The sequence below is a fragment of the Pseudoliparis swirei genome, chromosome 7 (assembly GCF_029220125.1).
Source record: "Pseudoliparis swirei isolate HS2019 ecotype Mariana Trench chromosome 7, NWPU_hadal_v1, whole genome shotgun sequence".
Taxonomy (NCBI): Eukaryota; Metazoa; Chordata; class Actinopteri; order Perciformes; family Liparidae; genus Pseudoliparis; species Pseudoliparis swirei.
The window spans coordinates 17,008,305-17,030,600 of NC_079394.1; the positions used below are offsets into that span (position 1 = coordinate 17,008,305).

General features: G+C 43.8%; 1 protein-coding gene across 1 annotated transcript in view; it reads right to left on the minus strand.

Moving 5' to 3' along the window:
• Positions 1-22,296, minus strand: part of LOC130197331 (probable phospholipid-transporting ATPase IM) — a 43,175-nt gene that overhangs the window by 16,326 nt on the left and 4,553 nt on the right. Inside the window, exons 2-12 of the mRNA XM_056419960.1 lie at positions 14,570-14,636; positions 14,289-14,347; positions 9,537-9,650; positions 6,941-7,039; positions 5,356-5,417; positions 4,384-4,456; positions 4,102-4,172; positions 3,933-4,015; positions 3,370-3,528; positions 2,922-3,010; positions 2,159-2,561 (exon numbers count right to left, since the gene is read on the minus strand). Coding sequence (XP_056275935.1) covers positions 2,159-2,561; positions 2,922-3,010; positions 3,370-3,528; positions 3,933-4,015; positions 4,102-4,172; positions 4,384-4,456; positions 5,356-5,417; positions 6,941-7,039; positions 9,537-9,650; positions 14,289-14,347; positions 14,570-14,603 — 1,246 coding nt within the window. The 5' untranslated portion in view covers positions 14,604-14,636. The remainder of the gene's footprint in view (positions 1-2,158; positions 2,562-2,921; positions 3,011-3,369; positions 3,529-3,932; positions 4,016-4,101; positions 4,173-4,383; positions 4,457-5,355; positions 5,418-6,940; positions 7,040-9,536; positions 9,651-14,288; positions 14,348-14,569; positions 14,637-22,296) is intronic.

A 22,296-nucleotide genomic window follows, 5' to 3' on the forward strand; every position in this document is an offset into this window, starting at 1 on the left:
GCGGACTATAAAAGCAAGATCGAGGACTACCTACGGAGCAATAACACCAGAAAAGTATGGCAGGGAATACAGCATATCACAAACTTCAGACCCAGCAAATCAACAGCTGACGGTGACGCCTCCAGAGCGGAGGAGCTAAACAGCTTCTTCGCTCGCTTCGACAGAGAGCGTCCTGCAGCCACATCAACACCCCCTCAACAACCCCCCAGCCCCCCCACCCCGCCTGCACCTCACAGCAGCCACACTCTCATCGTAGAGGAGCACGAGGTGAGGCGCATGCTGAGAACGGTGAACCCGAGGAAGGCCACAGGCCCAGACGGTGTTCAAGGACAAGTACTGAGAGAATGTGCAGACCAGCTGGCTGGGGTCTTTACCAAGATCTACAACCAATCACTCTCTCAGGCTGTCGTCCCACCATGCATGAAGACTTCCACAATCATTCCGGTGCCGAAAAAGAACTCCATCACCTGCCTTAACGATTACCGCCCAGTAGCACTCACACCCATCATCACAAAGTGCTTTGAGAAACTGATCAAGATACACATCACCTCAGCTCTACCTCCCGGGTTTGACCCCCACCAGTTCGCCTACAGAACAAACAGGTCCACGGAGGACGCCATCGCCACAGCTCTGCACTCCACTCTGAGCCACTTGGAACAGAGGGGGAGCTACGTGAGCTGCTCTTTGTGGACTACAGCTCGGCATTTAACACCATCATTCCTGAGAGACTGGTGTCCAAACTATTAGATCTGGGACTATCAAGCTCAATATGCAAATGGATAATGGACTTTTTGTCTGACCGTCCCCAGAGGGTGAGGATGGGTTGCCACACCTCCTCAAACCTAAACCTCAGCATCGGCTCTCCACAGGGCTGCGTGCTGAGTCCTCTACTCTACTCCCTCTACACACACGACTGCACCCCCGCACACTCCAGCAACTCGGTCATCAAGTTCGCGGACGACACCACCATAGTGGGGCTCATCTCAGGAGGAGATGAGTCGGCGTACCGGAACGAGGTGGAGAGGCTGGCAGGGTGGTGCACAGAGAACAACCTGGCCCTGAACACCTCCAAAACCAAGGAGCTGATTGTCGATTTCAGGAGGAAAAAAACAGACTTTCAGCCCCTGGTCATCAGTGGAGACAATGTGGAGAGAGCCTCCAACTTCCGATTCCTGGGCGTATACCTCGAAGAACACCTTACCTGGAGCACCAACACCTCAGCCACCATCAAGAAGGCACACCAGAGACTGTACTTCCTGAGAGTCCTCAGGAAAATCACCTCACACAGGAGCTGCTAGTGTCATTCTATCGGTGCTCTATTGAGAGCATCCTGACATACTGCATCTGTGTGTGGTTCTGGAGCTGCACGGCTGCAGAGAGGAAGGCGCTCCAGAGGGTCGTGAACACCGCTCAGAAAATAATCGGATGCCCCCTCCCCGCCCTGACTGAACTCTACAACACCCGCTGCCTGAAGAAAGCCCATAGCATCCTGAAAGACCCCTCCCACCCAGGACACTGCCACTTTCAACTCATGCGCTCAGGCAGACGATACAGAGCGATGAACACAAAAACAAATAGACTGAAGGACAGTTTTTATCCGAGAGCAATAACTGTGCTCAACAGGCCCTGAAACCTCTCTGCATCTGTCAAAATAATGTGCAATACACCATGTGCAATACAGAACAAATGTGCAATATTGAAAAAGTGAAAACAATTACAACATATGCCCACTCAGGAAAAATGTGCCCTTATGCCCAAATGTACACTTGGAATTTTACTACAACTGTTCGCACATATTTTAAATGCCGAGTCACTTTAAATAAGGTTGTCTTTTTTCTATTCTTCGTATACCATGTATACAATACTGACATGCCTCTTACTCACTTCTGTTATAATTCTGTACATATTTTGTTTTTTATTCTTATTTTTTAGTTGTACTCCTATTTTTTTTTACATTGAAGTGCACCTAGGGGACTGCTACTCAATTTCGTTGTTCTTTGAACGTGTTCTCTGTAACAATGACAATAAAGAAAGTCTAAGTCTAAGTCTAAGTCTAATATGGGGAAATATGCGTCACACTTTATAATAACTGCAGTTATATCCGGTGAGTACCAGTAAACACATCCTCATCAAGCATGTTGGGCGCCTGCAGTCTCACCGTAGGACTTCCCGTGGATGGAGCACTTGTTGAAGGTCATGACGTTCTGGGTGAGCGTCCCCGTCTTGTCGCTGAAGACGTACTTGACCTGGCCGAGCTCCTCGTTCAGCGTGGTGGTGCGGGCCTCGGCGGGCGTGTCGTTGGCGGCGTGGTACATCTTGCGGTCCCAGTCGATGTAGAAGCTGTTGCCCAGGCGGATGATCTCCACGCTGACGTAGAGCGAGATGGGCACCATGGTGTTGAGGATGATGACGTAGGACCAGAAGGTGAGGAAGGCGGAGAAGGTCGCCTCGTTGCCGTCCTGCCGAGGCAGGAAGGCCGTGAAGGTCGAGCCCTCGTTCAGCTCCCAGAAGCAGTTCCCGATCGCCAGGACGGTGCACATGAAGGCCAGGAAGCCGAAGATCTGAAAGGGGGGGGGGGGTCAGAGGTCAAAAGGTCGACCGTCAAAAAAGGTTAAAAAGGAGGCAAAAGATTATTATTTTTTGGGATGGGAGTCAGAGGTCAAAAGGTCGTCCGTCAAAAAGGTTAAAAATGAGGCAAAATAATTGTTGTTGGGGGGTGGAAGTTAGAGGTCATAAGGTCATCCATCAAAAAAGGTTAAAGAGGAGGCATAATATTTCTTAGGGGGGGGGGATGGAAGTTAGAGGTCAAAAGGTCATCAAGCTAAATATTTATTTTTTGGGGGGATGGGAGTCAGAGGTCATAAGGTCGCCCCCCCCCCCCCCCCTTGACTAAATGACAGTGACATGATTTGAGGCCTCACACAGAGCACAAGGACGTTCATCAGGCGGTCGATGCTCGTCCTCTTGAATGAGCTCTTCCCGCAGTTCTGCATCAACTTCGTCTCCGGACCTAAAAAAAATAAATTATAAAAATTATAAAATAATAATAAAATAACAAGAACAGAAACAAACGAGTCGTCATCGTCATTCAGACCTTCATCTATTTGAAGTCAAATCACACGCTTTTCAGTTTGGATCCCGATGACTATGTGTGCCCCCACACATACACACACCACACAACACACAACACACACACACACTGTCATCTTCGCTCATGTCTTCCTCTATTTTAAGTCTTTCAGTTTCGTTCGTCACATTTCCTGAAGAGGGGACAATGGTTCCACCGGTTCCCTATGACTACGTGTGTGTGTGTGTGTGTGTGTACCCCCCCCCCCTCCCCCCACACACACACACCCCCTTCACACACACCTCCGAACAGCACCAGTCCGAAGCACCACTGGGTGTTCCTCAGGGTGCAGCCGCGCAGCAGCACCTTCCCGTTGTCCAGCGGGTGCTTCTGGCCGCCGCAGCTCAGCGTCCCCGTGAAGCGGTCCAGGCGGTTGTTGGGGGGTTCACAGCGGACCTCGCCTTGAGGGGGGGAGAGGGGGGGGGTATGACCTATTAACATATAGTCTAATCTGTGACTATTGCGTGTCAATCAATGTGCAGGATGAGAACACGGTGACATGAGGAGGGATCAAAGTGTTCTGTTACTTAAGATTATGCATTTGAATACTTTTAAATATTCATTTGTTTCAGAATAAAAAATATACAAAAAACCCGCAGGAACATGTTTCAGCTCTTCATACAACAACAACAACAACAGAGGCTAAAGTTGGATTCAAAGTGTACCTCCTGAATCTGAATCAGCTTCATTAGCTTTAAATGTGTGTCTGTGCGCATGTGTGTGCATGTGTGTGTGTGGTGTGTGCATGTGTGTGTGTGGTGTGTGTGCATGTGTGTGTGTGTGTGTGTGTGTGTTTCGGTCCTACCGTTGAAGTCTGCCAGTTTCTCCACATCCTCTCCCAGGTCTCCCGTCACGGTCAGGGCCTGTCTCACCTTCAGGTTTGTCTCTCTGAGGAGGAGGAGGAGGAGGACACAGGTGAATAAGACGTTAAGCCAGGTGGACGTACCTTCACCGTGCTGGACCAGTGGACCGACCCGTCCAGTTCTGCCGTCTCGATGTAAACGAGGCTGAGCGGCTCACTGCTGGAGAGCAGCAGGATGTCGGCCTGCAACCACAGAGAGAGACACATGTCACTCACACCTGCCACTCACCTGTCACACACACACACACACACGCACACACATTCGCACACACCAACTACACACACACACGTACATACACATGCGCACACACACACACGCACACACACTAAATAACGCCCAGTACAGAGAAGGAGAACGTCTCCCCTGCGGTTTAATGACTGGTTGTTGACTCACGGTGACGAACTGGTTGTTCTCCAGCCGGATGACGTCTCCCACCTGGACGTTCATCCACTTCTCTCCTCGCAGCCTGAGGTCAGGAAACAGTTCAGTTGGACTCAAAGAGTTCAGAGAGGAACAAAAAGGTTTTCTGGTCCTTTTCCTTGAAGGACTGTCAGGAAATACCATAAATAACTGAACACTGAGGTCATCCCGATACGAGCGCCTCACTGCGAGGTCAGTTTCCTGTGTTATCGCCCGTGTGTCCGTCAACTTGGCATGAAGATTAACATCTGATGCTTTTCAGGGTTTTACTTTTCATGCCTAAGACTCATTTTCTAGTTTGTTCGTGTTTATAATGAATGAATATGAATAATGGACATTTTCACAATTTGCCTCATTTTGTCCAAAAGCAATTAACTTTAAGATTATTTATTTCTTCTTCTTCTTCTTCGTACAGTTTTAATAAATAAATAAAATGTGGTTTTGTTGACTATTCAATAATTTCTCCAGAGTTTGTAGCTGCGTTGTGAATTTTGGATACTACTGTCAAAAATTCTTGTTTTCAATCCCACTTTCACATTTGTATGACTTTCAATCGTTCTGTTTATAGACAAGCCTCTTTTTGTTGCTATATTTTTAGAGTATTTCTTCCCTGTATTATCTAGTGCCGCCAACAGGAAGCAGCTGCAGGATGGCGGGGAGTGCTTGTTTTGTTCCCCGGTTGACCTGCCAGTCTAAATATGTGAGGTGTGTTTGATTGGTGCATGGGTAATATAGTGGGCATGAACCACCCTTAAGAGCTCATACGAGCAAACACCATGACTGTATTTAAGCTAAAGGGCACCCAGGAAGGTTCCCTGAGGAAAACCAACCTGCACGGAAAAGTTAAAAGAACCTGATGGCACAAAGACCAGGATGTAGCTGCCTGAAACTGTGAATATAAACACACACACATATATTTCCCATGATTCATGTGGACAAACTCACTTTCTGTCAATGAGGACTTGAACTTTTCGGTTGTTGACTTGATTGTCGCTCCTGTGGCGATTCTGGAAATAACGCACACAAAAACAAACATGATGAAACAAAGTCACAAAAGGTCACAAGGAACTCAACTTTACCAACAGATCATTTAAATAAACATATCTGTGAACAAGGAGGACTTACAGTATCCTCCCTCGAGAGATATTCAGCTGTATTTGACCTTTTGACCTTCTGAAACCTTTACTTCCCTCCTAACCAATTACGAGTCTCCAGTCGGTCTGTCTCTTTCTGGTCACTATTGGTTTCTGTGAGTTACGCAACGCCCCCTTTTTGTAATCACAAACACATCTTTCAAATGTGGGAAATGTTTCTTCGCGGTTTTCTGATGCAATTTTAACGCCACCCTAACGGAAGAGTTCACTCCTTATAGTGGCTTCTCCTATTAACTATTTAAACTCATTCAAATTGAACAGATCTGTATAGAAGCTCATTTCCCCCGCGGTAAAAGAAAAAATGTGATGGAAATGTCGCTGCGAGAATAAATATATCCCCATGGTAAGTCATCATTATGAGATGGAAAGTCTAAATTATGAGATAGTGAGTTATAATTATGAGATAGAAAGTCAAAATTATGAGATAGAAAGTCGAGGCTCTCAAGCTTCTCTGTCTAGTGGTAGATGTTAAACAATATTAAAAAAGTTAAAATATTGTTATTTAGTTGTTCTTCCAGGATGACATGGGGTTAATTTTGGATTTTTTTCTGTTCAAAAAGTTAAAGATTTGAGGGAAGTAAAATAAACATAACTAATGTTATTTTCTACTATTTCCTCTTCTGTTAATCATCTCAAAGTTAACCGCCGAATCAGATGATTATTAATTTATCTCATCAGCATAATCTAGGAAATGCAAAAAATGCCCAAAGTCAATGACATCACTAAAGGAACAGATGGTTACCAGAGAAGGGGGGGGCATTCAGGATCACCACCTCTGCCAGACAAAAGGACTTTTTGTTCTCCTCAGTCAGCTAATGTTTAACTTATGGCAACTTTTATTTCCTCGAGGTGGTTTGGCATTATGTTATTGGATGACACACACACATGCACATACACACAAACACATACACACGCGGCCTGACGGCATACACTTACATAAATTGGGTCGATTGCCTGAGCGATATATATATAAAAAATATATATTTATATATATATTAAATTATATATATATATTTAATATACATTTTTATTTATATATACACATTTGATATATAAATATAAATATATAAAAGGCTAAAACTGTATACTTGAGACTACTGTGGTAAAACTTTAATTCTCGCTTCCATTCCATTCCATTTTTTTTCTTCTGTAACTTAAAATTCTCGCTTCCACAAAATTTAAATGAAATGTGATCTGGGAAGTGGAAAAAGGTTACTCAACCTTGTACGTGCACAGCATGATTCTTCTTTATCGTGTATTTGGAATTTAAAGCCGGTCCACACCAAGTAGCCGATCTTTGTTTATTGTACGAATAATGAATTTGTAAAAAAAAAAAAAAGAAGAGGAAAATGCTCCACAAATACACGCCGGCTTACAATGTCGTCGGTGGCATCCTTGGCAGCAGTGACTGTCAGCACGAGAACCAGCGGCACCACCGTGGTGAACCAGGACAGGGAGGAGATCTGAGGGATCACCTGGAGAACACCCACAGAAAACAGTCTGACAGTCTGACACAGAACCAGCAAACACGGTGACTTTATCTAAGCTAAAGGGCACCCAGGAGGGTTCCCTGAGGAACACCAACCTGCATGGAAAAGTTAAAAGAAGTTCCAAACGTTCGGATCCATATACGTGCAATATGTCTGCATAATGTTTCTTTAATGAAAAAATACATAATAAATACAGAGATGTCTCTTGAAGGACAGTCAAATTGAATTGTTTTTTTCCGTTTTCTTTTTCGTTTTTGATTTCTCCTTTTTCAAAATGTCCAATTAATGTGCTGCATTTATTTAAAAATTTAAAAAATCTGTGTATTAACGGTCTGCATTAAACATTTTGGTCTGGATTTGGTGAGTGAGGATTGAAAACAAAGACTTCACATAATAACATGTCCTATTAATAATTTGTTGTTGTATTGTTGTTTGCATAATGCAAGATAACATCGCTTTTCTTCATCAGTTAGGTAAGATGTAACTGTTGTGCAGCAGTTGCAAAACAAACGTGAGAAAGTGTCCAAATATACAGATTACAAATAAAAAAATATAACAAATAAAACAGTATAATGAGTGAAAAGGGTGCAAAACACCCACAAATGTGCACAATGGGGAGTCATACACATAACTGGTGAAAAATCAAAAAGCCCCAGATTTTGAAAGATTATAATAATTGGTGCACGTTTGAATTTTTTTATTGTTTCTCAATAAACTTGCTTCCAGATTTCAATGACATTTGGTTGAACACGTGACAATGAGGAGCCGAGTAGTTTTTGATTTTTGAAATCCAAGAACTCGTTGAAGCGGTTTCCTGATGTTTTAATTAAAATGTTCTTTTAAAGACGCATCAGGTAGATTCTCATGAACAGTATCATTTATTTTTTAGACCTCTGTTGTGTTCGAGGACCTCTGTTGTGTTCAAGGATCTCTGTTTTTTTCGAGGACCTCTGTTGTGTTCGAGGATGTAACAGTTTAGCTCCACGCCTTCCTTTTTGTAATCGTTGTTTTCATCCTGTCACACCATCTCGTCAATCCAACTCCCCTCACCTGCCTCTGATCACTCCCTCGTTAGTCCCTCATTCCCTTCACCTGGTCCTCACGCCCTTCTCACCTGCAGCCCATCCCCTTATTAGTCCCTCACTATTTAGCTCCCTCACTTCCACTTGTCCTCTGCCAGATTGTCTTGTGTTTTAGTGCCAAGTTCTCCAGCGTTATTAGTATATATTCCTGACCTGCCTGTTCTGACCTGATTCTCTGCCCTGCCCCTTTTTGGACTTGTTTGCTTCCTTGACTGATCTCCCGGTTTTGACCCAGCTTGTTCTCCTGTCTGAGTCGTGCTTTTGGGTCCACGCTAACAGCACCGTGACAGAGGACCTCTGTTGTGTTCGAGGACCTCTGTTGTGTTCGAGGACCTGTGGTGTTCGAGGACCTCTGTGGTGTTCTAGGACCTCTGTTGTGTTCGAGGACCTCTGTTGTGTTTTAGGACCTCTGTTGTGTTCGAGGACCTCTGTTGTGTTCGAAGACCTCTGTTGTGTTTTAGGACCTCTGTTGTGTTCGAGGACCTCTGTGGCGCAACACAACCGCTCTGGATGTCCCACTTCGTTAAATCTCGCTGCACGTGCGTCACGTGTTTTCTGTTTGGTGAACGCGCTGCGGGGAAGTCGGGTTTCAGTTAGAAATAGTAAAGAAATGAGACTGTTAAGCTCTGAGGCTTAGATTGAAAGGAAACTCATATACATGTTACTTTTGTTACTTAAAGTGTATTTTGATGATAAAATAGAGACTTTTTTGTTAATGTAGGACTTCACGTGAACCAGAGTATTTGTACGGTGGAGTATTGCAAAGTAAACTAGAACGGGCACTTGGTAGAGCGCATACCTTCGCATATCACAAGATTGGGCATTGAATTATGAACATTTTGGCATTAGTTGCATGCCAATTGGACAAAAATGTATCGTGCTATGGTAAAAAAAAAGATTTTGACCTTTCCATGACCTTGACCTTTGACCTGATTGATCCCAAAATCTAATCAAATGGTCCCCGGATAATAACCAATCATCCCACCAAATTCCATGTGATTCAAGAAGATTTGACCTGTTCATGACCTTTGACCCAATCGATCCCAAAATCTAATCAACTGGTCCCCGGATAATAAACAATCATCCCACCAAATTTCATGCGATTCTGTTCAATACTTTTTGAGTTTTGCGAATAACACGCATACAAATAAATGGCGATCAAAACATAACCTTCTGGCATTTTCAATGCGAAGGTAATAAAGTAAATACTATAAGCTGCCTCACCGTGAGTCAGACGACTGTTGTGCAATCCAACATTACATTAAAAGGGCCACATTAGAACAAGACGAATGTGTGTGTGTGCATGCATATCTGTGTGCATGTGTCTACATTTCACATCAAATTTGCCGGGTGGCGTTCTGGATGTTTTTCCTGCGTGCGGGTGCGTTTGTTCCGCTCACCTGGAGCGCCAGCAGAAACAGGAAGTAGGCGTTGGCGAGCCTCTGGAACTGCTCAAACAGGTTGAGAGGCAGGAAGGTGAAGGGGTTGTACTTGGAGGTCTTGATGGCGTTCGTCTGGAAAGAGAGGGGGAGTAAAGTTCAGAAAGGGGGGGGTCGCATGTCCTAATGGAGCCTTAAGGAGATTATTCAAGTTGTATGTAAAAAAAATTTTACAAATGTTTACAAACTTCAGTCACACGACCATCGCAAAGGGAAATTAAAAAATCCCGAAGTTGGGCAGAAAAATGTACAAAAACAAGCAAATAAAAAGACAAACACTGGAGGTCATAACCGGGCCCTGAACAAGCACCGGTGGAAAAACACACAACACAGTGTTTACATGACTCCATTAAAAACGATGTTATGGAAATCTGCCCATATGCTTCCTGGGTGATAAGACAGAAGCATGATGGGTAATCACATCCACAGCTTGAGAAAATATTTGCGGTCCTGTGGAGTCGTTATCATACGAGGAGAAACTGAAACTTTATCACATCGAGATTACAAAACAACCTTCCTAAAAGGTAAACAAAAGAAGAAAAGTCCTTTCGGGGTAAATATCAACGTTTATGTAACGCCGCTCGATGGCAGCTATTGCGGGAAATAAGAAACAAAATATTGATTCTAAAACGTGTGAAGTGGAAAATTTAAAAAGGGCGATACGTGTGTGTGTGTGTCGGAGGTCGCGTAGCTTAAGTCTGACCTCTCCGATGTTGAAATTAAAAATCTAGAAATGGAAAATTAAAAACCTAGAAAGTGTTATCAAGCTCCTCTCTTATGGAACCAGCTTCCACCTTCAGTCCTGGAGGCAGACACAGAGTAGACTGAAGACTTTCCTCTTTGACAGAGCTTATAGTTAGGGCTGAATCCGGTTCACCTGGTCCAGCCCCTTGATATGCTGCTATAGGCTTATAGGCTGCCGGGGGACGTTAGGATACACTGAGCACCTATCTCCTCTTTTCTCTCTCCTTATCAGAATCAGAATCAGTTTTATTGGCCAAGTAAGTTTGCACAAACAAGGAATTTGACTTGGTAAAGTGTCTCTGTGCTTAGACAAAATATACATTACAACACAATACAGAACAAACAAAACAAACAGTGCAGTACAGAACAAACAGTGCAACGGTCTAAGAAGTTTTAGAAAGTGACTTAAGTATATACAAGAGGAATGGCTATATACAGTAGCTGTGAAACAGTAGTGCCAGAAGAAGTGGAGAGTGCGAGAAGTGCAGGGATAAATATATAAATATATATATGCTACAGTGGGTTATTGTTTAGTAGTGAGACGGCGAGGGGGAAGAAACTGTTTTTGTGTCTGGAGGTTTTGTAGCGTCTACCAGAGGGGAGGAGTTTGAATAGTTTGTGTCCGGGGTGGGAGGAGTCTGCAGTGATTTTTCCTGCCCGTTTCCTGACTCTGGAGGTGTACAGGTCTTGGATGGTGGGCAGGTTGGCACCGATGATCTTCTCTGCAGACCTGACTGTCCGTTGGAGTCGGTTCTGGTCCAGTTTGGTGGCCGATCCAAACCAGACAGTGATTGAAGTGCACAGAACAGACTCTATAACTGCGGTGTAGAACATGATCAGCAGCTCCTGAGGCAGGTTGTACTTCCTAAGCTGGCGCAGGAAGTACAACCTCTGCTGGGCCTTCTTGATGATTTTGTTGACATTAGGTTCCCACTTCAGGTTCCGGGAGATTGTGGATCCCAGAAACCTGAAGGATTCCACAGCCAACACAGTGTTATTGAGTATGGTGAGGGGGGGCAGTGCTGGGGGGCTCCTCCTGAAGTCCACTGTCATCTCCACAGTCTTAAGCGTGTTCAGCTCTAGGTTGTTGCGACCGCACCACAGGACCAGCCGTTCAACTTCCCGCCTATATGCAGACTCGTCATCATCACGGATGAGGCCGATGACTGATGTGTCGTCTGCAAATTTTAGGAGTTGAACAGATGGGTCTCCTGAGGTGCAGTCGTTGGTGTAGAGGGAGAAGAGCAGTGGGGAGAGCACGCATCCCTGAGGTGCACCAGTGCTGACTGACCGGGTGCTGGATGTTGTTTCTCCCAGCCTCACCTGCTGCTTCCTGTCCATCAGGAAGTTTGTGATCCACTGACAGGTGGAGGCAGGCACAGTGACATCCTTGCATAGGTCCCTGGGGAGTCGAGGTGTTGCAGGATGTAGTGCAGCCCCATGTTGACTGCATCATCCACTGACCTGTTTGGCAAACTGCAGAGGGTCCAGCAGGGGGCCTGTGATGCCCTTCAGATGGGTCAACACCAGTCTCTCAAAGGACTTCATGACCACAGACGTCAGGGCGACGGGCCTGTAGTCATTCAGTCCAGTGATGGAGGATGTTTTGGGAACCGGGATGATGGTGGAGCGTTTGAAGCAGGAGGGGACTTCACACAGCTCCAGAGATCTGTTGAAGATCCGTGTGAAGATGGGGGCCAGCTGATCAGACAGGACGGTGACACACCGTCTGGGCCTGCTGCCTTCCTCGTCTTCTGTCTCTGAAAGAGCCGGCACACATCCTCTTCACAGACCGTCGGTGCCGGTGGGGGGTCAGGGGGAGGGGGGAGGTGATAACAGGGGATGCAGATGACTGTGTGAGGTCTGAGTTGGAGCGGGTGAGGGGTGTGAATGTGGGGTGATCAAACCTGCAGTAAAACACATTCAGATCGTCAGCCAGTTGAGGGTTCTCCATGGAGTGGGGGGAGGGTTTCCTATTGTTGGTGATGTCCCGCAGGCCTCTCCACACTCAGTGCGTTTACATGATGGTATAATTCGAATCTTGCTTTAGTCGGACTATGCTATCTTTTGGGGGATCTGTTCCTATCCAATATACAGTGTGTAATTTAATTGAATCATTGGCGGCATGTCATATCCGATAGATAGGCGCTTTTCATTCATTACAACTCGGTGATACACAGCCATCTCTTGACCTCTTCACCACCCACAACAAACAACAAAGAAAGAAGCGAACAGAACAGAGGCGAGCGACATCCTACTACTATTCTCTTCCAGTTAATATATAGACAAATGTGCAATGCAAAATTGCTTGGCTGGCTGAGAGTTGGAGAGAGAGAGAAGGCGTTCGTCAGTACGGAGTATTTACATTTTTCGATTCTCTTTCAGACTTCGGAGGAGGAGGGAGGGAGGGAGGCGGAGGGAGGCGCAGCATGCGCAAAGTCAAAAAAGTCCAGTTCGAATCGAATCAAGTTATCAACTGGATCGGTGAGTATCAACTGGATCAAACCGAGGTCGGACAGGGGCGGAGAAGATCGACTCGGGACCTCGATAGTAAACCGATAATTCGTTTGTTTTGATTAAGCCAATCATTCGATTGCATGTTAAGCCAATAATTCGATTTGTAACCGCAAAACCTGTTCTTCAGCTTTTCAGAGTAGCTTCTCTTTGCTACTCTGATCTCCTTAGTCAATGTGTTTCTGGCCTGGTTGTACAGGATCCTGTCCCCACTCATGAAGGCCTCCTCTTTGTCTTGACGAAGCCGCCTGAGCCCTGCTGTGAACCACGGTTTATTGTTATTAAAGATGCAGTACGTTTTGGTGGGTAGACACATGTCGTCACAAAAACTGATATATGACGTCACAGTTTCAGTGAGTTCGTCAAGTGATGTAGATGCAGCCTCAAAGGCACTCCAGTCAAAGCAGGCCTGTAGCTCCAGCTTCGACTCGTTGGTCCATTTCTTCACAGTTTTCACCACAGGCTTGGATGAATTTTCATCTCTCTATTGCACATTACTAACTCTGCTTCCTCCCCGGAGTCCTTTTGACTTCACGATCCTCCTCTGTTGCTCTCCTGAAGGTTTCTTCCCCCTTTTCCCCCTGAAGGGTTGTTTGGGAGTTTTTCCTGATCTGATGTGAGGTTCTGGGACAGGGATGTCTATGTGTACAGATTGTACAGCACTCTGAAAGGTAAAATGGTCCCTCTGGATGAATCCCTAAACTCAACCAGAGCTTCCCTTTAATGACCAGAACCAAGAAAAGAGCAGATTAGGGATCCTAAATGTGCTAAATATTTGCGTTGTAGCTCATATAACGTGAAAGATGTCGGGCTTTACGAGAGTCCATCCGGTGGGAGGGATGTTCTCTCTGGTCCAGGTGGATCTCATCATGAGGCCTCGGCTCTGAACCGTTTATCTCTAACAACAACACCACCGCCCACCGACGTTGTTCTGACTCTACATGTCTACATTCACAAGGAAGGGGTGGGGGTGGGGGGGACATGCGCTTACAACCGTATTGGTATTTTACACGAGGTTTACCCGCCGCGGAGTCGTGTGCGGAAACGGTTTCTACGTATTGAAAGTTGAAAATGGAAAAATAAACGGTTTGGTTTCCCTTACCAGGTTTTTAATTTTCACTTTACAGGTTTTTTATTTCCATTTTTCAGGTTTTTTATTTTCACTTTCCAGATTTCTTATTTCCATTTTTCAGGTTTTTAATTTGAATTTTTCAGGTTCTACATTTTTTTATTTCCAGGTTTTAAATTTTCACTTTCCAGAATTTTTTTATTTTCAATTTTCAGGTTATAGAGTTTTGACTACAGCAACAAACAGGAGGATCATCAATTTACCCAGAAGCCACCTGGGCTCTTTGTTTTCTATTACCGATGTTCTGTTACAGACGTTCTACCACAGACGTTCTGTTCCAGACGTTCTCTAGAGGTCTAAGGAACCTCCGGTCCATTACGACTCACCGCGTATCTGAAGGAGAGGTTGTACTCGCGGTCGTTGGCTCTGAGTTTTCTCTCCAGCTCTGGATCAAGAACAAAAGACACATTATTGTTATTGACTTAAAGGTGAAACTTTACAGTTCTTCAGATGTTTTAACGTGTGGATTAAACTTCTTTTTTTTTAAGGACGTTCGCTTTCGATGATATATTTTTGTCACAGGACTTTATTCAAAACTTTAATAATATTGTGCAGACATCATTGAAATGATAACCAGTGAGCAGTGTGTGTCGTATCTTAGACCTACCTCTCTCTTTCTTCCTGACGCCGAAGAACGACATCTTCCCCTCCTCTTCCTCCTGCTATCCATCCACCTGAGAAGAAGAGACGACTGTTACATCGAGTCTCCACCTCTACCTCCATCATAAAACACACACACTCACATACACACATACACACACACACTCACACACACAAACATCACACACTCACATACACACACACACAAACTCACACAAACATCACACACACACACACACTCACACACACAAACTCACACAAACATCACACACACACAATATCACACACACTCACACATATACACACACGCGCACAAACACATACTCACGCACACACACGCTCACACACTCACACACACAAACCCAATCCCACACACAAACACAATATCACACACACATACACACACACACACATAAACACACACAATCTCACACACTTTTTCTGTGATAAGTGCAACATAAATGAACTTTACTTCCTTACTTACCAAACACACTCTCACTCACTCACACACACACACACACACACACACATCCCCTGGTAACTGTGGACTTTAGTCCCCATCCCTGTTGAAGTGAGAATGACTTCATGCTCGCCAGCTGCCATGTTTTCCATAAAGCGCCCGATGATGTCATCGCTCCTCAGTTCTTACAGTTTTTTTCGATTGCTAAGCGACAGTGGGCACAACTGGAGTCACATGTGCAAAACTCTAACTACAGTCTACACTCCCAACAGTCACCTGAGCTAAACAGTCCACATCACCTGCAAAACTCATTCCAAGCAACACAACTCTTAACACATGATTCAAAACATGCTCAGTGCAGCCAAACAACATGCACAACCCTCACTGAGGTAACACACACTGAGGTAACACACACTGAGGTAACACACACTGAGGTAACACACACTGTCACTCAGAACACACTGAGGTAACACACACTGTCACTCAGAACACACAGAGTAAAAACACGAGCATCAAACACCAATACAGAAAATACTAACTTTTCATCTTTACAGTTTGAACAATTTCAGTGACTTCAAACAAAGTAATATTTTCTTCAAAGAAAAGAGTGACATTCTTTCACATGAATTTTTTTATTTTTTAGAACATAACAATTCTTTAAGGTAAATGAAAATTAGCAGTTTGCTTCAATAGTCTGTAGTAATTTACGGAATTACAGTAATGAGAAAAAAAAGGTAGAAACTAAAAGTACATACTGTAATTCTAATAAATAATTGAGGGGCTAATCCTGCCTCTAGCATCAGGCCACATGTTGTCATCAACATCACATCTAATGTTCTCTCTTGCCACCTGAGGAAGAACCTTCTGGAGGGCCTTATCCATCCCTGGCAGTCCTCTGGACTCGTGTCCTCACATCCGGCACGCATGGCTTCCAAAAGAGACATTTGGTCATGTGGGTGGTGACCAAACACTTTCCACCTCCAGGCAGAGATAAACGCCTCTATTGGGTTGAGGAAGGTGAATATGCAGGCAGGTACAAAACCATAAATCTGCGATGTGCTGCAAACCAATCTGTGACAGCTGCAGAGTGGTGAAAAGCAACGTTATCGCAAACTATGACAACAACTTGGGGGTTTCTTCCTGGCTCCCCCTGTTCTGCTGGCACTAGCTGAGCATAGAGCTGTTCTAGGAAAGCTATGAGCCTTTCTGTGTTGTGTGGGCCAATGAGTGGTGTGTTGAGGAGCAAACCATCATTGGCCATTGCAGCACACATGGTGATATTTCCCCCCCTTTGGCCTAGAACCCCCACAGTGGCCCTTTGACCTATAACATTCCTTCCTCTGCGCCGTGTTTTGGCAAGGTTAAATCCAGCTTCATCGATAATTACAAATGAATGTGGTCTTTCCAGTGCTTCCACCTCCATTACTCTCTGAAAAACAGTAAGTGCAGTTTTACTGTAGAAATGCTCGTGTTGTTTTTTACTGTAAATATGTTTTCTAGCTGTGTATGTAACCTCAGACGTCTTACCTGGACATATTGGTATCTTTGCTCTTTTACCCGTTCACTGTTTCTCTCGAATGGTACAGTGTATAACTGTTTCATTGTAACTTGGTGTTTCTTTAGGACTCGAGCAATAGTTGTTGTGCTGACAGAATTAACATTTTCAAATATATCATTATCAGCCAGCACTCTATCTTTAATCTCCCGCAGTTTTATTGCATTGTTGACAACAACCATGTCAACAATAGCATTTTCCTGCGCATCTGAAAATATTTTTCCTCTTCCCCCTGTCGGGGGCAGCCTTTGGGTCCTGTTGTAAAAATATATTTTACAGTCAAACTTACTGTAATATATATCTGTGTAAATATTCTATAATTGCAAAACAAAATAGATTCCTGTAATGTTTTCATTTACTGTAAGGATGTAACTCTCACCTGTTTGTATGATGGAAAATTCGCATTACAGATGCCACTGTGGATTTTTGCAGATTGGGTTGCACCCTCAACCCTGCCTCTCTCAATGAGAGACCATGGTTCACAACATGGCCTAAAAGTGGAGCCCTTATTTCATCTGGAATAACAGCTCTTTGTCTTCCTCCACGCATCCCCCTCTCCCTGCCACCCTTCTCCCTCCACGAACCCGTCTTCCTTGTTCCATTTCCAAAATGAGTCTTTTTGAGCTCTACCTATCTATCTATCTATATATATATATATATATATATGCGTGTGTGTTCACTAACAAGTCTAAAACAAGACACCTGCTTAGCCTTTCAGCTGAAATTGCAATCAGCAGTGTTTGAAAGGCACCAGGCTGAACTCTATTCCGTTTTGAATGTGTGGTTCACAGTTTTGACAGCAGTGTGTTAGCATGTGAACAAAGTGCTGTAAATCCACAGTGTTGTGCAGGTTGTGGTTAAAGTCATGGGATAAGTGTGTAGAGTTTTGAAAACTGCGTTCAAGCAATGAAAAACAAACTAGAGTTTGGTTCACATGAACTGCTGCTGTGCAGACTGTCGTTAGAGTTTTGCACATGTGACTCCAGTTGTGCCCGCTGTCGTTTAGCAAACGAAAAAAACTGTAAATAGAAGGTTAAAGTTCCTTCAAAAGAATTCTTTTTACAGTTTTTCTCGATTGATTACACACAAAAACTGAAACTTATAACACAACGACCACAACCTGTAACTCATGTGCCAACTCCCTAAACCAATTCTGCTAAACTATAAGCACAATTATCTGCTTTAGACACAGATTTCAATTGTTAGCCACACTTTCTTCAAAACACTAAACACCATCCTCTCTACTTTGCACACTTCATCAATGCCAAAGCCTCCTTGTGTCCAGACAGAACACACTGCTATTCAATTGGCAAAACTTCCATTTCCACGGCTGTTGTGCAATTTGGAATCAAGGCTTTAGCAATATAAGGGCCACAGGTGACCTCCTGATTTGAAGAAGAATGGATGAAAACATGGAAGGTAGAGGAGACCAGAGAGGCAGAGGAGTATTTTTTTGTCCTTTTTTATTTACACTTTTCTTTCTTTTTTTGTTGACTGTAGTGGTCTATTTTCTATTGTTTGTTCTGTGAAAAAATTAGAAAAAAGAAAGAAATTTTGTTGTTGTATATTTGTGTGTTTTATATTTTGAGTTAAAACATTATACATTTACAATATTTTACAACAGGAGAAAGCGTACAGTACTACTGGACATGAAAAGGCATGCTTCTGATAAGGCCTTCATACTGGTGTTTTCCCATTTCATCGTAGTGTTTTCCATTGAGCACATCAGTGTTCAATCGATGCTTAGAATGTCTACTCATATTAATGGGCTGTGTTTGTCATTTGGAAACAAAATAACCGTTTGAGGTGACATAACACTGTTTTGAAAGCAAAGTTGCATTTTGCAGGAGATATAAAGGGTTTTGTGTGTGGTTTTGTGTTTTGAGAAAACGAGGCATGCTTTCAAAAAATGTGTTTAAGCAATCGAGAAAAACTGTAAGTATGTACTCGAAAAGATTGCGTTGAGAGGAATAATCACCAGAAAACTCATTTAATAATAATGCTATTTATTAAACGTATTTGTATAGCGCTTAAAAAAAGAATATAAAAAATGTAAATATATATTAGGGCTGTCAGCGTTAACGCGTTAATCTATACGATTAATTTGGCCGCGTTACCGCACTAAAATATTTTAACGCAACTTTTATTTTTTATTTTATATACTTTATTAATCCACAAGGGGAAATTAGTTCTCTGCATTTAACCCATCCTTAGTTATTAAGGAGCAGTGGGCTGCAGTGATGCGCCCGCGAAGCAACTGGGGGTTCAGTGCCTTGCTCAAGGACACTTCGACTTGCTTCCGGTGTTCGTTGAAGTTTTTACACTCCTGAGTGTCAAACCGCGGCAGTACGGTTTGACACTGATTCCGTTTTTAAAACAATTATTTCTCCGCGAAAATAAGGAGCAGAAATCAGTTTAACTCGTGGATGAATCAGTCGGGTTTCCTCCTGCTCCTCCTTCCTCCCGTCTCCCCCTCTGCAGAGAGGAACGAATGGGCGACGTGTCGGGTGACGCGGCGCGGAAAGATCTCGTCACACGAAACCTTCAACGTGATTTGTCAATCCGTTTGTCTGTCAACATTTCGGGAAAAAAACAACCAATGAACACTCAGTAAATCACAAAGGACCTCCCACCTCACAGGTAAGGCTCATTTAGCAGCCTGTCAGTCAGAGAGCAGAGAACATGGCGCGAGGACAATGAGCCTTATTACAGAGCTGAGATTGTTCTGGAATGTTTGATGTATAACACGTGGGGGGGGTGTCACATGCAAAAGACTTTAAACGGTGAATTTAATTTATTTTGTAAAATGTATAAAATGCCCCCAGCCTCCAGAGGGTTAACGTGACATATTTGAATGTCAGTCAGTTACCAAGGCCACTGGTTCTGCTGCTGTTCAATGTTAAAGATGACAGGACCAATGGGGTCTCAATATACTTTTTTTTTTTTACTAATCTGATGTTTCACTGAAGAAACAATTTATCATCCACGATATTAAATACCTCGCTGGCACTGTATATGTAGGAGACTCTTTGAAAACACAGCTCTGTGTGAAGTTTTGTCTTTAAAAAGAAGGAACAAACTTTTAATTAATTGCAATATCAAAATGTGCGATTAATTAGTTAATTTTTTTTAATCGATTGACAGCCCTAATATATATACTAAAAAGTACAAGAGACAGAACTTGGCCCGGTGAATTCTCTCCCTAAAATGTAGTAAAGCATATATATATATATATATAACATAGTACATTTACTAAAGGAGGTATTCTCCAATGTTGAATAAGGGCGTTAACAGGTCACGGAGTATTTTCAGACGATGATATTTATACCTTCACAAAGTGAGAAAAGCTGAATACGTTAGTGTCGCAATAATGAGGAAGTGATGTCATGAGGGTGTGTGTGTGTGTGTGTGTGTGTGTGTGCGCCCCCAGTCCACGTGGAGGTTTACCGGACAGGAAGTGGAGGGTTTGGAGCTTTGGTTGCAAAAGTGACGTCAAGTGCTGGAGCTATAAATACCTGCACATGTGTAGGTTGAAGAATGTGTGTGTGTGTGTGGAATATCAAGGTTCTGTAAAACAGACACACACACAGACACACACACACGAGAAGGTGTGTTATTGTTTGTGTGTGTTTGTGTCTTTATTTATGCTTTTATGGGCTTTATTTACTGCACTGCACACAAACACACACACACACACACATCCCGCAGAGACAGGACTGGGACCGGTGAATCCGTAATGTTAATGATGTCAATCAAGCTCCTCCCAACGCTGATGGGTCCGCCCTCATCCAGCATGCGGAGCAATAAACCTCGTGGAAAATACTGCTCCTTACTCCATACGTGTTTAGTGTGTAATCCACGTCATCATGAACAAGGCCTACAGACCAGGTGGGCGGGGCGGGGGGCGGGGCTAAACAACCAGCCACCAGCTGTTGGTTGCTCATGTGAAACAGGAAGTCATCATTGTGGATGTTTCACAATCTTTTCTTAACAACTTACTTTTATTGCCAGAACATAACAAATTATTTCAAATCTCGTTCTAAACCAAACAAAGTGTTATTTACGTTTCCTGCACACAGAACAGTAAAGGTTCATAAAAGGTTCTTTAAAGGCCTTGTGGTGCTCTGAAGAACTGTCAAGTGATCTCATTAAACACACACACACACACTGCTCCGGTCACGTTCCAGATGTTCGGCGTGCGGCGGTTGAATATGTCAGAAGGTTTGACATTTATTTATTTTTCACACGTCGCAGTTTACCAATAAATAAAAGTGATGAGGCTGTACAACTTTTCATACACACACACACCAACACACACACATACCTACATACACACACACACATCGACACACAAACATACCTACACACACACCGACACACCGAGATACACACACACAATTACGTTCTAAAGAGTGGGGCAACAAACACAAACACACACACACTGAATCAAAGCTGAGCGGCGGACAGAAGGAGCCGTTACGTGTCCCGGTGTCACGGCCACCTGCGGCCGGCTCCACAGATCAAAGGTCACGGGATGAATGGTCGTCTTGTCCCGTTACTGATCTCCGGTTTCTGAGACTGAACAGAGCGCCATTATCAACAGAAACTACCTGTGTGTGTGTGTGTGTGTGTGTGTGGACAGATGCCTTTGTATAGTATCAAACTGACTGAAGAGACATTTTTTAAAGATGGCTGAAGGTTAGTGTGTGTGTGTGTGTCTAGGTAAGGGTGTTTGTGTGTGTATGTCTGTGTGTGTACATGTGTGTGTAAATAAAAATGGCCGACGGCAACAGCGTCGCTCTGCTCAGCTAACAGTTCTTTAAAGTATAAAACGTGTCGTCTTATCCGGTTATAAATTATCTTCATGACTGTTTAAAACAAGTTGAATGATTCCGAGTTGCATCTTTATGTTCAAATACCCAAAAAGAGGTGGAGGAGGTGAAGATGGATGGAAGAAGGAGAGAGGAGTTGTTGCGTAATAGTTTCCGTCGATCAGCCAATCAGCTTCAGCGGGTGATAAGCGCGGTGGGCTCAGCTGCTGCGTGTCCAGCGTGTTCCCCTGGGGGGCGGGGCCTCCAGGAGGAGAGCGTTTGGGTTTCCGAGACACGAGGACTTTTAAAACTTCCTCAGGAGTCGCTTCACGGCGTCTTGAAGCTCTCTGAATAAACAAAGAGATTCAGGTCAACCTGAAGGGCCTCCGTGGAAACATGAACCACATGGATGGCTTCAGAGACAATGGGCCCCCGAGCACAGACCCCCCCCCCCCCACTCACGGACAAGCACTCACTTTGTTCCCCTGTGTGGTCATCTGCTCGATTCCTGGGGTCATTTTGATGTTATTTTGTCATTTAATATCTCTTTAAAGCCATTTGGCATCCCTTAGTAGTGTATCTTTGTCGTCACTCTGCATCTCTTTGAGGTCATTATGTGTCTTTGTGGTAGCTTTGCATCTGTTTTTGTTCACTTGGAGCCGGTTTATGGCTGTTATGCATCTGATTGCGGTCATTTTGTGTCTCTTTATATGCCCCTTAGTCATTTTGTCTCTTTTTTGTTGTAGTTTTGCATCCCTATGTAGCTTGTTCATGTATATCTGGTCATTTTGAGTCTCTTTGTAGCTGCTTTGAGCTCATTTCTGGTTATTTTGCATCCCTTTTATAGTACTTTATGGTAATTGTGCATGTCTTTGAGGTCATTATGCATCTTTGCATTTCTTTTTGTT